This window comes from Lacerta agilis, chromosome 13 (genome assembly GCF_009819535.1).
Source record: "Lacerta agilis isolate rLacAgi1 chromosome 13, rLacAgi1.pri, whole genome shotgun sequence".
NCBI classification, from domain to species: Eukaryota; Metazoa; Chordata; class Lepidosauria; order Squamata; family Lacertidae; genus Lacerta; species Lacerta agilis.
In genome coordinates this window covers 49559328-49580514 of record NC_046324.1, presented here as the reverse complement: position 1 = coordinate 49580514, position 21187 = coordinate 49559328, and the positions used below count along the sequence as shown (strand labels likewise).

The 21187-nt window shown below is 46.2% G+C and overlaps 1 protein-coding gene across 1 annotated transcript in view; it reads left to right on the top strand.

The window, feature by feature from the left end:
• Window positions 1–21187, top strand: part of CARD11 (caspase recruitment domain family member 11) — a 73825-nt gene that overhangs the window by 8361 nt on the left and 44277 nt on the right. Inside the window, exons 2-8 of the mRNA XM_033167530.1 lie at window positions 8574–8790; window positions 9544–9681; window positions 10560–10885; window positions 12408–12587; window positions 16762–16914; window positions 18769–18894; window positions 20528–20722. Coding sequence (XP_033023421.1) covers window positions 8589–8790; window positions 9544–9681; window positions 10560–10885; window positions 12408–12587; window positions 16762–16914; window positions 18769–18894; window positions 20528–20722 — 1320 coding nt within the window. The 5' untranslated portion in view covers window positions 8574–8588. The remainder of the gene's footprint in view (window positions 1–8573; window positions 8791–9543; window positions 9682–10559; window positions 10886–12407; window positions 12588–16761; window positions 16915–18768; window positions 18895–20527; window positions 20723–21187) is intronic.

Genomic DNA, 21187 nt, shown 5'->3' with positions numbered 1-21187 from the left:
GGGCTCCGCCAGAGCTGTCTGCAAACTCAACTAATGCACCAATTCCTAAACTTTATTGTTTTCATCCACTGTTCTGATTCACCAACATTCGGGAGCCCTCCGTTTTTCTTCTGAATTTTAAATGTGGCTCCTTCTGCACTCCAGTGCAGCTGTACTGAAGGTACAACCAGGCTGCCAAGATGGCTAGCTGGAGAGTTTGTGCATATATGGTGAGGCAGTTCTGGTGACATAGAGCAAGCTCAAAACTAGTACAGTCGTACCTTGGAAGTCAAATGGAATCCATTCCGGAAGTCCGTTCGACTTCCAAAATGTTCGAAAACCGGAACAGTCATTTCTGGGTTTGTGGCGTTCGGGAGCCAAAAATTCAAGAACTAGGCTGTTCCAAAACCAAGGTACTTCTGTAGCCTGCTATTTAGCAACATTTCCCCTTCTCCTTTGCCATTCAGTGCAGCAGCACTGGAGTGCAGAAGGAGCTGTGTTTGATGTAGTACAGGGGTCAGCAAACTTACCGCGACTCGGGCCGGTGTCTCCAGCGCCAGTCACGCTGCGGGCCGGAGGGCGGGGAAGCGCTCGCCCATACGTGTGCGCACACTCTATTTCCGGCACACTTCCAGGTCGGAGGAGCACTGGAAATAGCTTGTGCGCATGTGCACGGTCCTCCTCCGACCCAGATGTGAATGTGCACAAGCTATTTCCGGTGCTCCTCCAACCCAGAAGTGGGCAGTCACGCAGCGCAGCGCCGGTAAGAACGGGCGGCGGCAGCAGGTGGCAGGGGTCACCGTGGGCCGGATAAATGAGTCCCTCAGGCCTTATACAGCCCGCGGCCCTTAGTTTGGAGACCTCTGATGTAGTAGCACCAGAGCGCAGAAGAAGCTACACCCAAACTCCAATCAAAGCCTGACGCTGTTTAAAAATAGATTAGAAACTGAAAGTGTACTTACATTATTGTTTAGCTCGAAAAGCGTAACTAACATCCTGATCGAAAATGCATTTACTTTGAAGTAAGTCAATCTTTGCTAAATCCAGAGGCTACAAATCTATCTAGTCTCATTAGGGACATGAGTGGGTGAACCAGGAATATAAGACAACATTCTTATTCTTTCCTTTCCTTTCCTTTTCTTTTTAAAAAGGTGATGTACACATCATTCTTATTTTTAAAAAAAACGCGAATCATTGATTTTGGAGAGACTCGGGACATGCTGTACCAGTTGTTTCTGGGCACACCTGATTGAAATGCACAGAAGTTGTGCAATAACATTATAGGAACTCATGTGCAGCTCGTGTACAATTCCTTGTGTTTTGCACAGGAGTTCTTCCCCGGGGGATTTCGGCCCTGCAGCTGCAATCCGAAACATCCTTAAGCAGAAGGAGGGCTCAGAGAAGGAGCCCTATCTGCTTGACAGAGCGCAGGCTCTGCACTGTGCCGTATCCTCTGAGTTTGGAAAGGGTCCTGCATTAGGGAAACCTTGCAAGAGGTCTGCCTAAGACTAGGAAACAGCAGGAGCCACGATAAGTTTGGTAGCTGCGTTTATTTACCAAACACATGGTTCAGCACCGAATTGGAACAAACGGCAATTGGGTTTTCCGTGGACCGCTGTTTGTTCCGATTCAGCACTAAAGATCAGGTTTTCCTGCAGAAAGTGGAAGGGCAAAGGCAAAACTGCTCAGACCCATGAACGGCACAAGCAGAAAGCCGTTTGGACCCCTGCTTTCTAGGCACAAGACAAGCCCAAAGTGGAACAGAGGCAGAGGCAGCCTATCTGTAAATACCTGGCACTAGGAGCAAGCAGGTTAAGACCACTGCCTTCATACCTGTCCTGTGAAACAAGACGTTGGATTAGATGGAGTTTTGATCTGATCTGCCAGGGCTGCTCCTACTGCAGCCGCGGAGCTACTCCCTGCTTCGTTTAACAAGGCTCAAAAGTGAGGAAAGTTAAGCAGTTGTTAGACAAGGTTAATTATTCCAGGGAGGGTGCAATCAAGCTTTCAGTGAGTTGGTTAAATTGAAGGGTGCTGCAGCAAAACTGTTTGCCGGTGGCATTGCATAGAATTGAAGGTTTTGGATCACTGCCCAAACCCTCTTTAAACACACACACACACACAAAACAACAACTAAAAAAGTATTAAATTAGCTTGTGGTATCATTTCCTGCCCTTCTTCATCAGTCTGCTTCATTAGCATTTTGCCACATTGGGGTGGTTTCCTGTGGAGGCGGATCTTCGCTCTATAACTCCAAATAATTTACAGATGAAATACTTTTGCTGTTCTCTTTAATAAGGCCGAGAGCAAATTCTCACCGGCATCTCTTAGGTATATGTGTTTGGGCAATTCTCCCAGCTAATGATATAAAGCATTCATATTTATTAGGTGTGGAGTCAATAGAATTAAACTCCATGCCAAGATCTATACAGGAACATCTCCAATTTGGCTTTCTGGTTGTTAAATCACGGCCATGAACCCGCCATGTAGTACTCTCTGTGGCCGCATATGTGCCTTTATGTTGTGTTTTCGCTGTCACCTACAGCCCTCTCCTTTTTAATTTTGCTGGCCTGTGAGCTGCCTGTGGGAGAGGCAATGGTGCAATTGCAATGGAACTTTCCCACCCCGTTTTCTGTTTTTTAAATACAGCAGGGCTGAAAGTGACATGGGGGTTACGTTCCAAGGGTCTGCAAAGGGCCGGATTTAGGTTTGATGAGGCCCTAAGCTCCCGAAGGTAATGGGGCCCTTTATATGTCCAGCTGCCCTTTTTCAGCAACAAATTGCCACTGTTTTTTGTGTTGAATATGTGCTATATGGCAATTTATGGACCTAATAGGTTTCTAAAGCCATTTGCACATGTTGCCATGCAAGCAGTCCATGTAGGCACCCTATATATAGAAATGAGCAAACCAGTGATATTTTAGGGAGAAGGCTAGCAGGCGTGGCCCATTACTTACATCATAGGAGCCTACACAAAACAAAACACTGTTGCTGTATGTAGGTTTTATTTTATTTGTTTTTTATCTTATATTTTGGAAATATTGTTTTTTCCTTTAAATTTTTTTGGGGGGCCCAAGAGAGTGGGGCCCTAAGCTATAGCTTGTTTAGCTTATATGTAAATCCGGCACAGGGTCTGCACTTGTGCAAAGCCAGGAAGACATCTGCAACCGCCCTGCTCACATGCATTTTACCATCTCTGCCTTAGTGGACTCTGGGGAGGTCATGTAAGGTCTCTGGAAGGTTGCGGGTGGTTCCCACAAGAAGCAAGGGGGGGCTCAAAAACTCATACCCCACTAGGTTTTGCTGCCACAGAAAGAGTTTTAAGACCTCTGCCTTGCCTACTGGGCTCTTTAAAGGTTGTGCGAGATCTCATGGGGCCTTCATGAGATCTCATAAGATCTTGGGTGACACCTTCCAACTGTCATTCCCACCCCCACCCCCAATTCTCCATTTATTTATTTTCCCACCACCCACGCAAAGCTGCAATTGCATAAGTAAATGTGGTCTAAACCAGTGAGCCTCTTGGGCTTGCCGATCGGAAGGTTGGCGGTTCAAATCCCCGCAACAGAGTGAGCTCCGGTTGCTCTGTCCCTGCCAACCTAGCAGTTCAAAAGCACACCAGTGCAAGTAGATACCGGTAAATAGGTACTGGTGTGGCAGGAAGGTAAACGGTGTTTCCGTGTGCTCTGGTTTCCGTCACGGTGTCCCGTTGCAGCAGAAGTGGTTTAGTCCTGCTGGCCACATGACCCGGAAAGCTGTCTGTGGACAATCGCCGACTCCCTCGGCCTGAAAGCAAGATGAGCACAACCCCATTGTTGTTTTTTTAAAAAAATATTTATTAAATTTTATATAAACAACAAACAAATACATAACAACACAACCTACAATAAAAACAATAAAAACTTATTAATATCCTAACATCTATCCTTTACATTGTAAAATGACTTCCTCTCGCCTCCCCTTCCTGCGTTCCTTGTCTATCATCTTTAGTAATTTCTTTACATCTTAAAAATGTTATTTTACTATAAAAAAATCTAATCATTAACCTTGTCTAATATCTTAACTCATTCTCTCACAAATCCTAAACACTTAACCAAACTCTAAATCTACAGTCTAACTTCTCTTCCAAGTTATATCTAATTTTCAATCATACAATAATTTTTTTAATACAATTTAAATTTCTTCCACTCTTCTTCCACCGCGTCGTTCCTCTGGTCACGAAGTTTCCCGGTCATCTCAGCGAGCTCCATATAATCCATCATTTTCATCTGCCATTCTTCAATCGTTGGTACTTCTTCCGTCTTCCAGTTTTTAGCTATCAAAATTCTTGCTGCTGTTGTGGCATACGAGCACAACCCCATTGGTAAGTCATGGGTGCAGTGTCTATATGATTTCAGCTCTTCGTGTAATCAGCTCTGGGTAGTGATTCAGCATGCTAGCAAGGATATGCTAGGAGTCAAGTAACAAGAACAATCTCCTTTACTGCAGTAGGAACTTGACTGTCTGGAGGGAAAGGGCGAGCTCCTTTTATACTCTCAGGAACAGGAGTTGGGGAAAGGATACATTTAGATTTTGGCAGGACCCTATCAGAGTAAGGATCCAAATTGTGCCAACAAGTTTACCAATAGCAACTGTCACCGCACCCGTTTGAATCACCCTGGAGCGGGAAAGGTAGTTACAGAACTAGCAGTGAAACTCATATATGCATATTAAACCAACACACAACACCCATAGTTGCCTTTGACTGGACTTAACCATCCAACCTATCCATTCTCAAAGAAATCAGCCCTGAGTGCTCACTAGAAGGACAGATCCTGAAGTTGAGGCTCCAGTACTTTGGCCACCTCATGAGAAGAGAAGACTCCCTAGAAAAGACCCTGATGTTGGGAAAGATGGAGGGCACAAGGAGAAGGGGACGACAGAGGATGAGATGGTTGGACAGTGTTCTCGAAGCAACTGGCATGAGTTTGGCGAAACTGCGAGAGGCAGTGAAGGATAGGCGTGCCTGGCGTGCTCTGGTCCATGGGGTCACGAAGAGTCGGACACGACTGAACAACTGAACAACAACAACCATCCAGGGGTCCTTTACCTACTATATCGTTGCTCATACCCCAATCTCCGAGCAGCAAGAGATTCCAGGGGTTGCTGTGCTTGTCCAGGGCTCGGCTTCCTTGGAATGAAGGTCAACGGAGACAATGGTTTCATTTGGAGACATGGTTTCATTAACACACCTACACAACCTCAGCTTAGGATGGAGGTGCTCAAAGCATTCACACCACAAGTGAAAGAAGGTTCTTTTTATCATATGTGGTGGTCTTGTAGTAAGGTTAAAGCTTACTGGGAAACGCTATACAATGAAATGAAAAATAAAATAAAATAACATTTGTATAAAAACCAGAAGCCTTTCTCTTGGGAATTATAGGGATGCAACTACCTAAATTGTATACAAATTTATTAATGTATACAACTATAGTGGCAAGAATGTTTCTTGCCCAAAAGTGGAAAGAAGCAGAAGTCCCAGCAAAGGAGGAATGGATATAAAAACCTATGGAATATGCAGAAATTGCGAAACTTACCGGAAGAATAAGAAATCAAGATAAAAAACTTTTTGTAAAAGAACAGAAATGGTTTATTTACAAACAAAGTGCAAACAGATAAGAACATTGGCAGGATTATTGTAATAACCTGCAGTTTTATAAGAGCATATATTTAAAGGAGATGAATAAATGAGCAAATTAAATTACGGTACTTTGGATTTGCAGAAGATATTAAAAATAAATTTAAGGAACCGCAGAAAGAGGGGGAAGGAAGTCAAGTTTTAAAATGTCAAAATGACTGTAAAATCAGTGAAATGTATATTTCTGAAAAGTATATTTTTATTTTTATTTTTAAAAAGAGAGATCTTGCTTCTCCATTTGGTTTCCAGGGAAACCCCCAACTCACAGACTTGGGCCCAGCACAGAATAAGATACACCTCTGTGTCTCCATCTTCCAATGCTGTCCAAAACTCAGACACACATTTCTTTCATGCCCAGCCCTGCTTGTCCTATTGTTCTACATTCTAGTATGATGTGGCATCCTGGCGTATATTGCATATTGATGTATATTGCGCTCTAGGAGGCTTCGTTTGATCGGAATCAAGTATACCCTTCTAGAGTTAACGCAAAATAACATCGCTTCTGGTAAATGAGCCACCATAGCTGCGAGAGGGCCGTGAAAATTTGTGTCCCCGGCTTTCCAGATTCATCTGCTATAAAAAAATTGGTTGCCAGAGGTGAAATATATTGGCATTATTTTCACCTCTTCTACACCACTATGTGCAACCTCCTACAAGGAACCCTTCATTTTAAAGCAAGTGAAACAGCTGGACTGCAACCCTTCCACAGATTCCTTCTCTCACAATGACTGCCCTTAGAAGCTGTGGTTGTCCTCTGCCTTTAAACTGGGAGACCCCAAGTTTAAAAACAACAACTATTCTTTGGGTCTCTTGATGCATGTTGTTGTTGTTGTTGTTGTTAATACACCACCCATCTGGCTGGGTTTCCCCAGCCACGCTGGGTGGCTTCCAACAAAAGATTAAAAACACATTAAAACATCAAAAAAAATCCTCCCAGTAGCACCTTAGAGACCAACTAAGTTTGTTCTTGGTATGAGCTTTTGTGTGCATGCACACTTCTTCAGATACACTGAAACAGAAGTTACAAGACCCTTCAGTGTATCTGAAGGAGTGTGCATGCACATGAAAGCTCATACCAAAAACAAACTTAGTTGGTCTCTAAGGTGCTACTGGAAGGAATTTTTTATTTTATTTATTTTTTTGACTATGGCAGACCAACACGGCTACCTACCTGTAATTAAAACATCAGTCATTGAAAACTTCCCTAAACAGGGCTGCCTTCAGATGTCTTCTAAACGTCAGATAGTTGTTTATTTCTTTGACATCTGATGGGAGGGCGTATCCCTGATTCTTCATATTTCTCGAAGTGAAGTATTAGGTCCGACCTGGACTGTGTGGCTGCCTGGAATGTAGAGTGCTCTCCTGCTTCAACACACAGACACACACTCCATGGAGTGCAGTTGCTCTTTGCTCCGGAAAAGGAGAAACCAGAGTTCTAGCCGCAAGCCGATTTGTTCAAGCAGAAGCACATGTGCATTTGGCGTAATCTGCACGGAGGCTAGTCCCTATGAGAGATGCAGTGGGGGCAAAGTTGCTCAGCTGAGCAAACAAACGGAGGGTCTGTCTCGTCCCTTCAGTGGAGAACTTTGAAATCATAGGCATGCAATAGCTGAATTAGATAAAGGCTCCTGTTATATGCTAAGCATGATATGTGTGTGTGTGTGTGTGTGTGAGAGAGAGAGAGAGAGAGAGAGAGAGAGAGAGAGAGAGAAATGTCCTTAAGCAAGCAAACCCTTTGCTCCTTTGCTGTTCTGGTTATTTTCTTTTAAAACATGCATATGACATTCCCCCCCCCCCTCATTTTGAGTCAGGCCACGTTGATGACTTCACACCTGTGGTTTGCAACCGACGCTGAGACGTTTCCATGACACTCGAGTAGTTTTCGCAAGGTGTCGCGTTGTACCTTAAGTGGCACTCAAATCAGAGGCTATAGAATATAGAATACTGCCAGAGAGCAAATGTGCTGAAATTGAAATGTGTTAGGGGCCTTTTGAATATCTTCTTGCAGCCTTGCTTGAAGTGAAGACAGCTTCCTTTCACCCAAGGAAGGAAGGAAGGAAGGAAGGAAGGAAGGAAGACAACTTGCAGTACAAGGGACCCAACTGGATTAAGAATAACTGTAGAAATAATAACACCAAAAATCAGTTTAGTCGCATAAATGTAACACTATAAATGTTAAAGCAACAGAGGGCCCAGCAATTCTGGATCCTTATCAATAAAGGAAAATTAAAATTAAAAACATGTTTCCTCAAACCAATTTTTCTACACTTCACCTCTCACCACTTGTCTGTGTTAGACGTTCAGGAAAGGCTATCCATTATCTAGGCCTTTGAGGCTTTTTTTTGTTATTGGTCATTATTGTTTGACAAACGACAAGTATGTTTTTATACAAAACATCTGACAGACAGAACATCTATCTAAAAGAAAATAGCCCACCTGCCCCCTGAAATATAGACCCTTACTCCTGGCACAGTAGAAAAATATTAAAAACAATTTAAAAATATCAAAATCCATCAAAATTTCCAGGCTTGTCAAAAACTTACTAGGCTTGTCAAAAACTTACCATATTAAAATCCTACTCCAGCCTCCTCTCTCCCAATTAACCTCCATCTCCAAGGCTAAGTGATGGGAGGGAGTGCAGAGGAGGAATCACCAGGAGCTTCCCCTAGGTGTCAGGTTCGGTCCCTGAAATCTCAGGTCCTGGGATGCTCCTGACATGGCAACTCTAGCAATGGTGGATATTTTGGGAGGGCTTTTGGGATGAGAATGTGGCAGCACACCTGCCAACATGTAACCTTTCCTGATAGAATTCATGTGTGCCTTCTGTTGATGCATTTTTACCAAGAGGGTACACAACTTCTCTAATTATTCTGTTTGCTGACCTGTCCATCCTCTTCCTCTCACCATCACTTTCTAGGGAATAGAATCAGAAATGGATGACCCCAGTATGGAGACCCTGAAGGACGAAGTGGATGCCCTCTGGGAGAACGTCGAGTGCAATCGCCACATGTTGACCCGCTACATCAACCCGGCCAAGCTGACCCCTTACTTGCGCCAGTGTAAAGTCATCGATGAACAAGATGAGGACGAAGTGCTCAACTCGCCAATGCTGCTCTCCAAAATCAACCGAGCAGGTACAGCCAGGTGCCCACAGCTACGCTGATTCAGACGTTACAGTGGCACCAGTCTTCTGTCAGATCATTTGTACCAAATTCAGAGTTCCTGGTAGGGTTACAGCAAGTGAAAAGCTGTCTCTGGGTACATTGGGAGAGACATTTAGTGTTTTGGGAACTGTAAATTGCATGTTGGAGAAAGGTAGGTTTGCCATATTTCTAAACCAGGACACCCTGAAAGTTGTTGAGGTTTTTTCAGACAAATCCTAAAGCTGTTGAGCTATTTTTTTACAAAGACACCAAAAAACCCACGATTTTTCAATTGACTTGCCTAAGATCCAGGATTCGAACGCCAATTTCGTCTTTGAAATCCAGACGCAGAGCAGCCCTCGGAAAGGTGCTTTAAATATAGAAGATGATACAAATAGCCACTTTTGTACACCCTCTTCAAATTACAGTGGTGCCTCGGGTTACAAACACTTCAGGTTACAAACACTTCGGGTTACAAACTCCGCTGCCTCGGAAGTAGTACCTCAGGTTGAGAACTTTACCTCAGGATGAGAACAGAAATCGTGCTCTGGCGGTGTGGCGGCAGTGGGAGGCCCCATTAGCTAAAGTGGTACCTCAGGTTAAGAACGGTTTCAAGTTAAGAACATACCTCCGGAACGAATTAAGTTCATAACCCGAGATACCACTGTATATTGGTAAGTTAATGAAATGAGAGTTCTCCTCCATTGTCTCATCAAGACGTCCTGTGTCTTGGTCTCCCTCTAGGTCGGCTGCTGGACATCCTCCACACGAAAGGAGAGAGGGGCTATGTGGTTTTCCTAGAAAGCCTAGAATTTTACTACCCAGAACTGTACAAACTGGTGACGGGGAAGGAGCCGACACGGCGATTTTCCACCATTGTTGGTAAGTTAGATCCAGCCTTACCAGGGCTCAGTGGGGGAAACGGAATCATTGCAAGGGAAATTGTGAATGAAAAGGTCTGCATGAGCTTTCCGAGTTCTTACGCAGAGCACCGATGGGGCCAAGGCTGGCAAAGTGGGGATGAGGATCAGAGCAGCAGGACAATCAGGTGGGGAAGCTGTGTGGTCGGTGGTCCCTCCAGATGTTTCTCAACTACAGCTCCCATCATCCTTGACCATTGGCCAGGCTGGCTGGGGCTGATGGGAGTTGGGGTCCAGTGACATCTAGGAATCCAAAGCCCTGCCCTGCTGAATCAATCCAAGGGTCCTTCTCTCACCCAGCATCCTGCATCCCACAGTCTAGGGTCATTGGGCTTCGATTCTCCAAATAAACCCAAGGTTATCTGAGTGTTGGAAGATTAAGGACAGATAAAAGCAAGTCCTTCTTCACGCAGCACACAGTTAAACTTTGGAACTCCCTCCCACAGGAGGCAGTGATGGCCACCAACTTGGATGGCTTTAGAGGAAGACTAGACAAATTCATGCAGGATGGCTACTAACCATGATGGCAATAATCTGCCTCCATGGTCACAGGCAGTAATGCTTCTGAATACCAGTTGCTGGAAACCTCTTGTGCTCGGATCCTGCTTGTGGGTTTCCCACAGGCATCTGGATGGCCACTGTGAGTACAGGATGCTAGACCAGATGGGCCACTGGCCTGATCCAGCAGGCTCCTCTTAGATTCTTCTGTTTTGTTTGGACCAGGGGACCCTGGTTCTCTCTTCATCACCTCGATCCATGCTCTGCTACTCACTTGAGGCAATGTAACCCTCTCAAGCCACGTAGCCCTGGTACCCTGTTTCCGTCTCCTTTCCATTTCAGTAGAAGAGGGTCATGAAGGCCTCACCCATTTCCTGATGAACGAGATCATTAAGCTGCAGCAGCAGGTCAAGACCAAGGATGCGCAGCGCTGCGAGCTCCTGGCCAAATCCCGCCAGCTGGAGGATGAGCGGAAGCAGCTGAAGCTCAACCTGAAGGAGCTGCTGACCTTCCAGGAGAGGTACAACAAGATGAAAGAGGAAAGGAACAACTACAACGACGAGCTCGTCAAGGTGAAGGACGAAAACTACAACCTGGCGATGAGGTACGCCCAGCTGAGCGAAGAGAAGAACATGGCGGTGATGAGAAGCCGGGACCTCCAGCTCGAGGTGAGAGAGGCACTCAGGCATTTCAGAAAGAGAAGAGGGGCTGTTTTGACTCCACTGTTGTTGTTGTTGTTCAGTCGTTTAGTCGTGTCCGACTCTTCGTGACCCCATGGACCAGAACACGCCAGTCACTCCTGTCTTCCACTGCCTCCCGCAGTTTGGTCAGACTCATGTTGGTAGCTTCAAGAACACTGTCCAACCATCTTGTCTTCTGTCGTCCCCTTCTCCTTGTGCCCTCCATCTTTCCCAACATCAGGGTCTTTTCCAGGGAGTCTTTTCCAGGGAGTCTTCTCTTCTCATGAGGTGGCCAAAGTATTTGAGCCTTAGCTCAAAGTATTTGAGCCTCAGCCTCAGTATTTGACTCCATATCTGACTGCAAATACCTTCTTTGCCCATTTGCCAAAGACAGAAATTGAGAACCTTTGGCCCTCCAGATGTTGTTGGACTCCAATTCCCATCAGCCCCATCCATCATAGCCAAAAAGTCAAGTGATGATGGGAAATGAAGTCCAACCAAATCTGGAGGGTACTGCATTAGCTATCTCTGATCTATGCTGATGTCAGGGACTGGACTGAGGAGGAATGGTGGGGACCACCCCCACCCCTCTTCCTGTACCTTCCCGAGAAGAGGAGGACAGTACAGATTTAGAACAGTGGTTTGCAGAAGGTTCAGAGGCTGCAGAGGGAAGAAGCTGTGAAATATTGGGAGAGCAGCAGGAAGAAGAAGCACCAGGGGAGAGACAGCTGATAGACTCAGTGTCTCTTGAAAGCATTCCTGACCCCGCCCCTCCCAGAACTTGGCAGGCCTTGAAAGTAGGAGAATAGAAAGCTCAGAGGCAGAAAGCGCAGATCAGTCGGTGCAGGGGTGATGTAGAATAAGAGAGACCGTATTCTTTCGTGTCTCTCTGTGAATATTGAATAAACTACTTGGTAAGAACTCTTGTTTATCTGCTTCTTGGCATCCCACCGTTGGAGCGATAGGATTCCCTGGAAGCCTGACAGCTATTGACTTATCCACAGCACACATTTATATCAATTATATGCCACTTTAACTGCCGTGGCTTTCCCCACAGAATCTTGAGAGCTGTAGCTTGTTAAAGGTGCTGGGAATTGTTAGGAAGCTCTTACCCTCCATTCCCAGAGTACCCTAGGAAGAGGGATTGGTTATTAAAACCTTGTGGATGTGCCCTTACACTGGTTTATGAATCATTCTCTCCCCAAGGACCCATGTTCTGTTAGGAAACCTAGTGATCTCCAACTGAGAAGTACCAGCACTCTCACAAAACTACAGTTCCCAGGATTCTTTTGGGGGGAAATAACAGCAGTTAAAATGGTATAAAACAGAAACACATTCAGGGTATTAATAAACCCTAAGTCCAAAAGCAAAATGAATCTGCTGTCTTTAGGCAGGGCTTGTCATTGGCTGTGCACACCATTCACCAGGGTGGAGTCTTGTTTTAGGGGACTTTAGCCTTTACTTGGTGCTTCTTTGCTTATTTCCCTCTCTCTCATGCACACACTGGTAGATTGACCAGTTGAAGCACTGGCTGAACAAAGTGGAAGAGGAGTGTAAGCTCGAGAGAAACCAGTCCCTGAAGCTCAAGAATGACATTGAAAACCGACCAAAGAGGGAACAAATCTTTGAACTGGAGCGAGAAAATGAGATGTTGAAGACCAAGATCCAAGAGTTGCAGTCCATAATTCAGGTGAGCAAGGATTAATTTCTGGCTCATGGCCGGTTATTTTTATTAAATTTATATACCACCCTTCATCTGAAGATCACAGTTTACATAGTAAGAATACATAATGAAAACACAAAAGACCTATCATCATAACAACAGCAACAACCAACAGCCCCCTTCCACAAACCAGCCCAATGTTTAACCAGCCCAAGGCGTGGTTCAACCCAGACACTGAGATCCACCTCTGAGGGTCTCCTGCCAGTTCCCTCACTGTGAAAAGTGAAGCCATGGGGAACCAGGCAGAGGGCCTTCTTGGCAGTGGCACCCATCCTGTGGAACACCCCTCCACCCCATCAGATGCCAAGGGGATAAAGAACTACACAACTTTTAGAAGACACCTGATGGCAGCCCTGTATCAGGACGTTTTTTTATGTCTGACCTTTTACTGTGTTTTTATAGGTGTCGGAACAAATAATAAAATTGTTATCATTATTATTTATTAAACCATAAAATAAAATTTAAAAATAAAAAATTAAGCAAAACGTAGATTCACTGCAACACACCGCAGGATTCAATTTGTTCACATTTTTTCAATCTACGTTAGTATGATTCCCCTGGTTTTGGGTGGGGATAAGCAAGTAATAATCAGAGCAAAATGGGGAAAGAATTTTCACTGGAGTGTAAGAAACTCCTAACAAGGTTCTGATTTTTCCCGTGGTGACATCAATGCTGCTTTCTTCTTCTTCTTTTTTGGAAATATCAAATATCAGATTCTTTTTTTTCTTTTTAAATGTTCTTCTTCGGTCTAGCTGCTTTGCTCGTGCCCTAAGCATGTGCTTAGCCTGCCTCTCGGGTAACCCGGCAACCCTTTGGCTCATTCATTTCCAGCGCATTCCACCTTCCATCTGAGACGACCCTCCCCATATTCCCTTCTGCCATCTTCCCGGGAGGTGCATTGCAACTAATAATTTGGAAGAGTGAGAGCGTTAATCAGTTAATCAGCATGACTAACTTGAGCTTAATCACAAGCTGGAAACAAAGCAGCGAAGAAATAAAGTTGTAATTAATTGGAGCCAGACAGATTGGCTCACCCAGGAGTGCAATAGAGACACAACGACACAGAGATATGCACGTCCCCCTTGAACTTGGCGGGATTTAATTTGGGGGGGAAAGAAGTGCGTAGGATGAAGAGTTCTGTGGGGTTTGGATCTGAGATCTCGTAGCAGAGCAGCGTATGGCTGTGTCAGGGACTTTAAAAAAGTGAATACTTTTTATTCTTTGCTTGTCACGTATCTGTACCTTTCAACTCCCAGTTTATGAGATTATTTTTGGACACCTGAAGGGAGAGGGGGAAAAGAGTTGCAAAGTGAACATTTGTTCTAGTCGGCAGCAGGGATGATGACTTCAGGCATGGATTTTTGGGGATTGTTCACAGTGTAATTTTCCAGAAACGTGGAGGAGAGGGTTACTGAGATGGCTACTGGCCGTGATTTCTATGCTCTGCCTCCAGTCAGAGGCAGCAATGCTTCTGAATCCCAGTTGCTGGAAACTGAAGGAGTAGAGAGTTGCTCTTGTCCTCAAATCCTGTGAAATATACTTGGAGTCAAGTGTGAATTTCATGCTCTTTATTCAGCTCATAGTAGTAATGAATGAATCTTTCCCCAAAACGTCTGTTATATATACATTATTTAACACAATGGGCCCCATGTGATTGGCTAATTCCAGGCTACTCCTGTAGGCCAATCAGGTTGCGGATTCACTTCCTCCAGGAGCCTGATTGGCTGCTCTTGGAGGCCAATCAGGTCACTGATTCACTTCCACCTGGAGATGGATTGGGTGGCCCCTGCGGACCAATCAGACTGCTGCATTCTGGATCCTATTGTTCTAGGACCAATCAGACTGCTGCATTCTGAATCCTATTGTTCTAGGACCAATCAGACTGCTGCATTCTGAATCCTATTGTTCTAGGATTCAGCTCAGTACATAACATACTGCTTTCAGGTTTCCCATCATGGTTGGGCCACAGTGAAAACAGGATGCTGGACTAGATGGGTCATTGGCCTGATCCAGCAGCCTCTTCACAAATGGCTCTGCACGAGAACCTCTCTGCTTGTGCTTTCAAGCCCTGCCCTGTGGGACAAAGGACACTTTTTTGTTGTTGACATTTTATTAATTTTCCAAAAGTAACAAAAATAAAAGCAAGAACAATGCAAAATCAAAAACCATATTCTTTTGGGTCGACATTTTTCTCCCCTCCCCCTCTTGGTTCCATTATATTAAACTTATTCATGCACATCCACAAAACCTTATATTTTTAACAATCCAATTTTAAAACATAAGGGACAAAGGACACATTTGAAGGGACACGGGTGGCGCTGTGGGTTAAATCACAGAGCCTAGGGCTTGCCGATCAGAAGGTCGGCAATTCGAATCCCCACGACGGGGTGAGCTCCCGTTGCTCAGTCCCAGCTCCTGCCCACCTAGCAGTTCGAGAGCACGTCAAAGTGCAAGTAGACAAATAGGTACCACTCCGGTGGGAAGGTAAATGGCATTTCCGTGCGCTGCTCTGGTTCACCAGAAGCGGCTTAGTCATGCTGGCCACATGACTCGGAAGCTGTACGCCGGCTCCCTCAGTCAATAAAGCGAGATGAGCGCCGCAACCCCAGAGTCGTCCACGACTGGACCTAATGGTCAGGGGTCCCTTTACCTTTAGCTTTAAGGGACAAAGGACACATTTGAGTGGCTTATCCCCAGCCACTCTGGGCGGCTTCCAACAAAGATTAAAATACATTAAAATGTCACACATTAAAAACTTCCCTAAACAGGGCTGCCTTCAGATGTCTTCTACAAGTCAGATAGTTGTTTATTTCCTTGACATCTGAAGGGAGGGCGTTCCACAGGGTGGGCGCCACCACCGAGAAGGCCCTCTGCCTGGTTCCCTGTAGCTTTGCTTCTCGCAGTGAGGGAACCGCCAGAAGGCCCTCGGCGCTGGACCTCAGTGTCCAGGCAGAACGATGGGAGTGGAGACGCTCCTTCAGGTATAATGGGCCAAGGCCATTTAGGGCTTTGAAGGTCGGCACCAACACTTTGAATTGTGCTCGGAAACGTACTGGGAGCCAATGTAGATCTCTCAGGACCAGTGTTATATGGTAATAGTCCAGCGGGAGAGCATCTGCTGTGACCCCAAAAGGTCCCAGCTGCAACCCCCCAGGTAGGGCTGGGAGAGACCTGCTGCCTGAAACCCTGGAGAGTTTCTGCCAATCTGTGCAAACCACACTGAGCTAGATGGAGTAAGGGTCTGAACTCAGTAGAATGCACCTGCCTGTGTCTCTTCAATTATAGACTCCTGCAGGCTTTCCTCCACCTCCTCTGTGATTATATGTACCCTGCAATCACCTGTCCTGGCATCTGAAGATGGATGTGTTGGTAAACGGCCTGTAAAATTTTCTTCTTAAAAAACAAAAATCTCATAATGCTTAATAGCAGGTTTAATCTCGCAGCAGCAGCAGCTGCTCCTCTGCCTGCCACGCTGAGATTTTACGTCTAGCCTGAAGAGCGTGTTGAAATCTGAAGAAAAGGAGCGCATGGGTGCACGCTCCCAGCAAGCTTTTTAAAAACCCATTCCTCCCAAAGGCAAAGACGCGGCATTGGCTTTAGCTGGCAGGGACAGGTACCTGGGCTGAGTGGAGCTTATGCTTTCTGAACATAGAGCATGGTGCGTCTCTCTCGCTGGGATTGCATGTGCACAGAGACCCCCCTGGGGAAAGGGGTGGAGGGTTGGAGAATGCAGGAATCCTTTGGATGGTGCATTTGTGTCACTTGTGTCATGCACATCCATTAAAGGGGGCTGGTGGAGCTTTGGCAGAATCCACCGGGATCTGTGCTAAAAGGACTGTGATCATGGCAGTGCGCATTTTTAGATGCCCTCCAGATAGCATGCAGGCTGAAATACATCAAAGGCTGTGTTATAAAATATAGCACGAAAAAGCAATATTTACCCCCCTTAAAATAAGACTTTGCCCTGTGAAATTGGCACGAGGTTTCTTTGTTTGTTTTCCTGAAGGTGCCTACAATCTAAGGAAAGGCCCACCTTTCTTTTTCTCCCCTTGATCTGTGTCTCTTCTTTCTCTTTCTCTTTCCCTGTTCCTTCCACCCACCATTGGCTTCTATCTACGCCTTTTGCACAAATGTCTTTCAGGCTGGGAAACCCAGCTTGCCGGATTCAGACAAAGCCATTTTGGATATTCTAGAACACGACCGCAAAGAGGCCCTGGAGGATCGCCAGGAGTTGGTCAACAAGATCTTTAACCTTCAGGAAGAGATTCGCCACGCGGAGGACCTCCGGGATAAGGTGAGGTGGAAAGCAAAAGGCACTAAGAATGGAAGCAGGAAACAGGGAAGCTTAATCTAGATCACGGGTGTCAAACACAAGGCCCGCGGGCCGAATCCGGCCCGCCAGACCTCATCATGTGGCCCGTGTAGCTGCCAGCCGCAGGGGCAGAGGGAGGCTCTGCGCCGCCTAGGGCAGCAGAGCGGAGGAGGCACCCCCCCGGGGGCGGGGTGCCGTGACGTTGCGTCTTGATGTCACGACGCAACGTCAGGACTGAGTGCGCAAGCGCAAAATGTCGCGCGTGCGCACTCCGTTGCTGGGCTCCCGCTGCTGCTGCCGCTTCCGCAGCGACTTTGCGAGCCCTCTGAATGAAAAAGCGGCTTGGGGGGGGCTACCGTGCGCGATCGGCAGCTGCCCCCAAGCCACCTTTTCATCCGGCGGGCTCGCAAAGTCGCTGCGGAAGCGGCAGCAGCAGCAGGAGCCCAGCGACGGAGTGCGCACGCGCGACATTATTACTTACATTATTACAAAAAAAGTCATAATTGAATGCAGTGACAGTAATTTATGATAATAAAGAGTGGACACATAGTCCTACAGATACAACCGGCCCATTGAGGGTGACCAAACTGCTGATGTGGCCCCCGATGAATTTGAGTTTGACACCCCTGATCTAGATCTTCTGGTTTGGGGTAGGAGGTGCATTCAGCAATGACATATTTAGGGTCAAGGCAAGATTTCCATTCCTGTGTACCCCCTTCGCATCAAAACCAGAACTGTGGGTGAGCTGAAAAGAATTATCATTGCCCTCGCTTGGCAACTCTTTTGCACAAAGCCAGCTGCTGTGTGCTGTCACACGTGGTTCCGTCTTTCTTCTCACTAGCACTGTTCATGAAATAATGTGTTTTACTGTGTTGGGCTGCAGTATCAACAGCCTGGCCTCACTAAGCATGACACCATCGGGCTATTTGCCTGCCATCTTGAAAAAATGCTTAATTATTCCACGAGAAATGTGTAACATTTTATCTTGTTTGTTATCCAGCAATATGGTACCCATTTTACACACTGTGCAGAGGATGCCCCAGTTAAGCAGCCCACCCCATCATCAACAACAATATTGTAATGGTACTGCTGCTTGACCAACTCTTCTAACGGAGGGATGGTCTGGAACGAGGCCTTGTGAACAGATTTCAGAGAAATACCAAGGCCATGGGACTCAGTACAGTGGTACCTTGGTTCTCAAACTTAATCTGTTCCGGAAATCCGTTCCAAAACCAAAGCGTTCCAAAACCAAGATGCGCTTTCCCATAGTAAGTAATACAAAATGGATTAATCCATTCCAGACTTTTAAAAACAATCCCTAAAACAGCAATTTAACATGTATTTTACTATCTAATGAGACCATTGATCCATAAAATGAAAGCAGTAAACAATGTACTGCAGTCACACAATCAATCAATCAATCAATCAGTAACTGAACTGGGTTCCACACAGTCACAAAAACAAAAGAAAAAAGCCGCAAAAACAAAAACGCAAAATAAATAGCAAAAACAGACAGACCTCAGCGTAAAACTCAAATTGTCAGTGTAACACTCAAAATGGAAGCATAACACGCAAAACAGAGCACGTTCGGCTTCCGAAAAAAGCTCGCAAACCAGAACAGTTACTTCCGGGTTTGCAATGCTTGGGTTCAAAGTTGTTTGAGTACCAAGGCGTTTGAGATCCAAGGTACCACTGTATGCCCAAACCCTCATGCCTCGCTGCCAGCTGGCGCCCTGACATGCGGAGATAGATCAGCAGGGGTTCCCTGCTTTGGAGAAGGCTAAATCTTCATTGATCGCCTTGCTGCCCTGTGCTTATTGATTGATTCCTTTGTAGTACCTCGAGGAGAAACAAGAACTGGAGTTGAAATGCTCCACTCTGGGGAAGGACTGTGAAATGTACAAGCATCGGATGAACACGGTGATGATTCAGCTGGAAGAAGTGGAGAAGGAGAGAGACCAGGTACTTGGAATCACAAGAGCTGGGGAGGGAGGGAGGATGGGAGAGAAGTCAGGGAAGGAATCAGAGTGAGAGTCGAGCAGAGAGTTCTTACAGGAACTTTTGCAGCTCCCGTTTCGGGGAAGAGGGAGGCGAAACATTTTGTGGAACGATGCCTCCCTGTCAGGCGTGGAGAATCCTCTCCTCCCCAGTAGCCTCAGGGTCAAGAGCCAGTATGGTGTAGTGGTTAAGAGCGGTACACTCATAATCTGGGGAACCAGGTTCGCGTCTGCGCTCCTCCACATGCAGCTGCTGGGTGACCTTGGGCTTGTCACACTTCTCTGAAGTCTCTCAGCCCCACTCACCTCACAGAGTGTTTGTTGTGGGGGAGGAAGGGAAGGGAGAATGTTAGCCGCTTGGAGACTCCTTTGGGTAGTGATAAAGCGGGATATCAAATCCCCCCAAAAAGAAGAAGAAGAACAAAGAGTTCATATTTTATGGCTTTTTATTCAGTCATCTGGTTGCAAGCCAAAAGGTCTATGTCTCCACACGTAGGAGACGTTGGCTACTCTGAGTCCCTCCTCTTCCACCTCCCACAACATCCTGGAAACCTACAGGAGTCACATCCCTCCGCATTCTCTGTTCTTGCAAGCCTTTGGACTAGGAGGGTCTCCCACACTCTCCAGGGAGGTCTCTGCTGTCTGCACTCTAAATTCACCCTCCTCCTCCTCCACTGTCTTGTAACTGGGCATTTGCTCATTCAGCTGTACATCATCCCTGTCTCCCTCTCCTCCTGAAACTGCTGGAGACAGGGAGGACAAAACTTCCCACTCCTCCTCTTCTGAAAGGAGCCGATCAGACCGATGGCTCATTTCCACTCCCTGACATCCCCCCCCTCTTTATTTTTCCTTGTTGACACCGTCAGTTCAGTCAGTGGCTCTTCCCACTGCTGCTCTGTGCCGCATCCCATATATCCACTGTGATGTGTGCCTTAGCTACATCCCGGTTGGACTACTGTAATGTGCTCTACATGGGGCTGCCTTTGAAAAGTGTTCGGAAGTTTCAGCTGGTCCAAAGGGTTGCAGCCAGACTGCTGACTGAGGCTGGTCAAAGGGAGCGTGTTGTTCACCTGTGAAAGAACTTCACCAGCTCTTCCTCTGCTTCTGGGCTGCTGTCAGGGCAAACTGCATGTTAACACTGGTTTTAAATGTGTTTTGATGCATTTTAACTTTGGTTTTTAATTTAATACAAGCTACTGCTTTGCCTTTGATAACGGCGTCTCGGAATCTTGTAAGCTGCCTTGAATCCCAATTTGGGAGAAAGGCAGGATGGGAATACATTAAAATAAAAAATAAATATCCTGTGTACCATGGGTAGGGAATCTGAGGCCTGGGGGCCAAAAGCAGCTAATCTGTCTGGCCCTTGGGGCTCTGCCCAGGCCACACCCTCTCCTCCAAGCCACGCCCCCTCTCATTGGCCCTAGAGTGGTTTTTCTGGCTGGGGGGTGCTCTTCAACTGTGACAATGTTTCTCACTTAACCTGTTGGAGAGACGTAGGTGAGTAGAAATCTTGGGCTTTTGTGTGGCTAGAAGTTGGCATTCTTGCACAAAGGGGTCTGTGCAAGAACAAATTCACCCGACTCTCTTTGCTTTCAAAGGCATTCCATTCGCGGGATGAGGCACAAGCCCAGTATTCCCAGTGCTTGATTGAGAAGGATAAGTACCGGAAGCAGATCCGGGAGCTTGAGGAAAAGAACGATGAGCTCCGAATCGAGGTGGTCCGGAAGGAAGCCTGTATCTTTAACCTGGAGTGCAAACTTAGGCGTCTCTCTAAGGACAACTTCTTTGATCAGGTAGAACCAGCAGAGATTCTTGCTCTGGGTCACACCACACATTGAACTATTTTTTTTGGGGGGGGGGGGTTTACATCCAATATTTGTTTAAGTGTGCAATGAGAATCCTAACGTGCCAATGCAGCATCCATGCACCTGCAACCACCAGGAGTCCGTCCCAGGTCCAGAATATCCTCCAAGCAGGGTGGCACTGACCAAAAATGGGCAGGACTAGGAGAGGGCTCTGGGAACATCTTGAAGCAAACCTAGGACTTCTTGTCAGCTCTGGGACATTAGCCCATGGTCCACATATTTGCAACTCTCCTTCCTTGGAGTTTTTGAATGGCAGAGGTTGGGTGGCCATCTGCCAGAGATGATTTAGTTGAGATTCCTGCATTGCAGGGGGTTGGACTAGATGACACTCGGGGTCCCTTTTGACTCTAGAATTCTATGATTCTATGATCCAGGACAATTGACTCTACAATC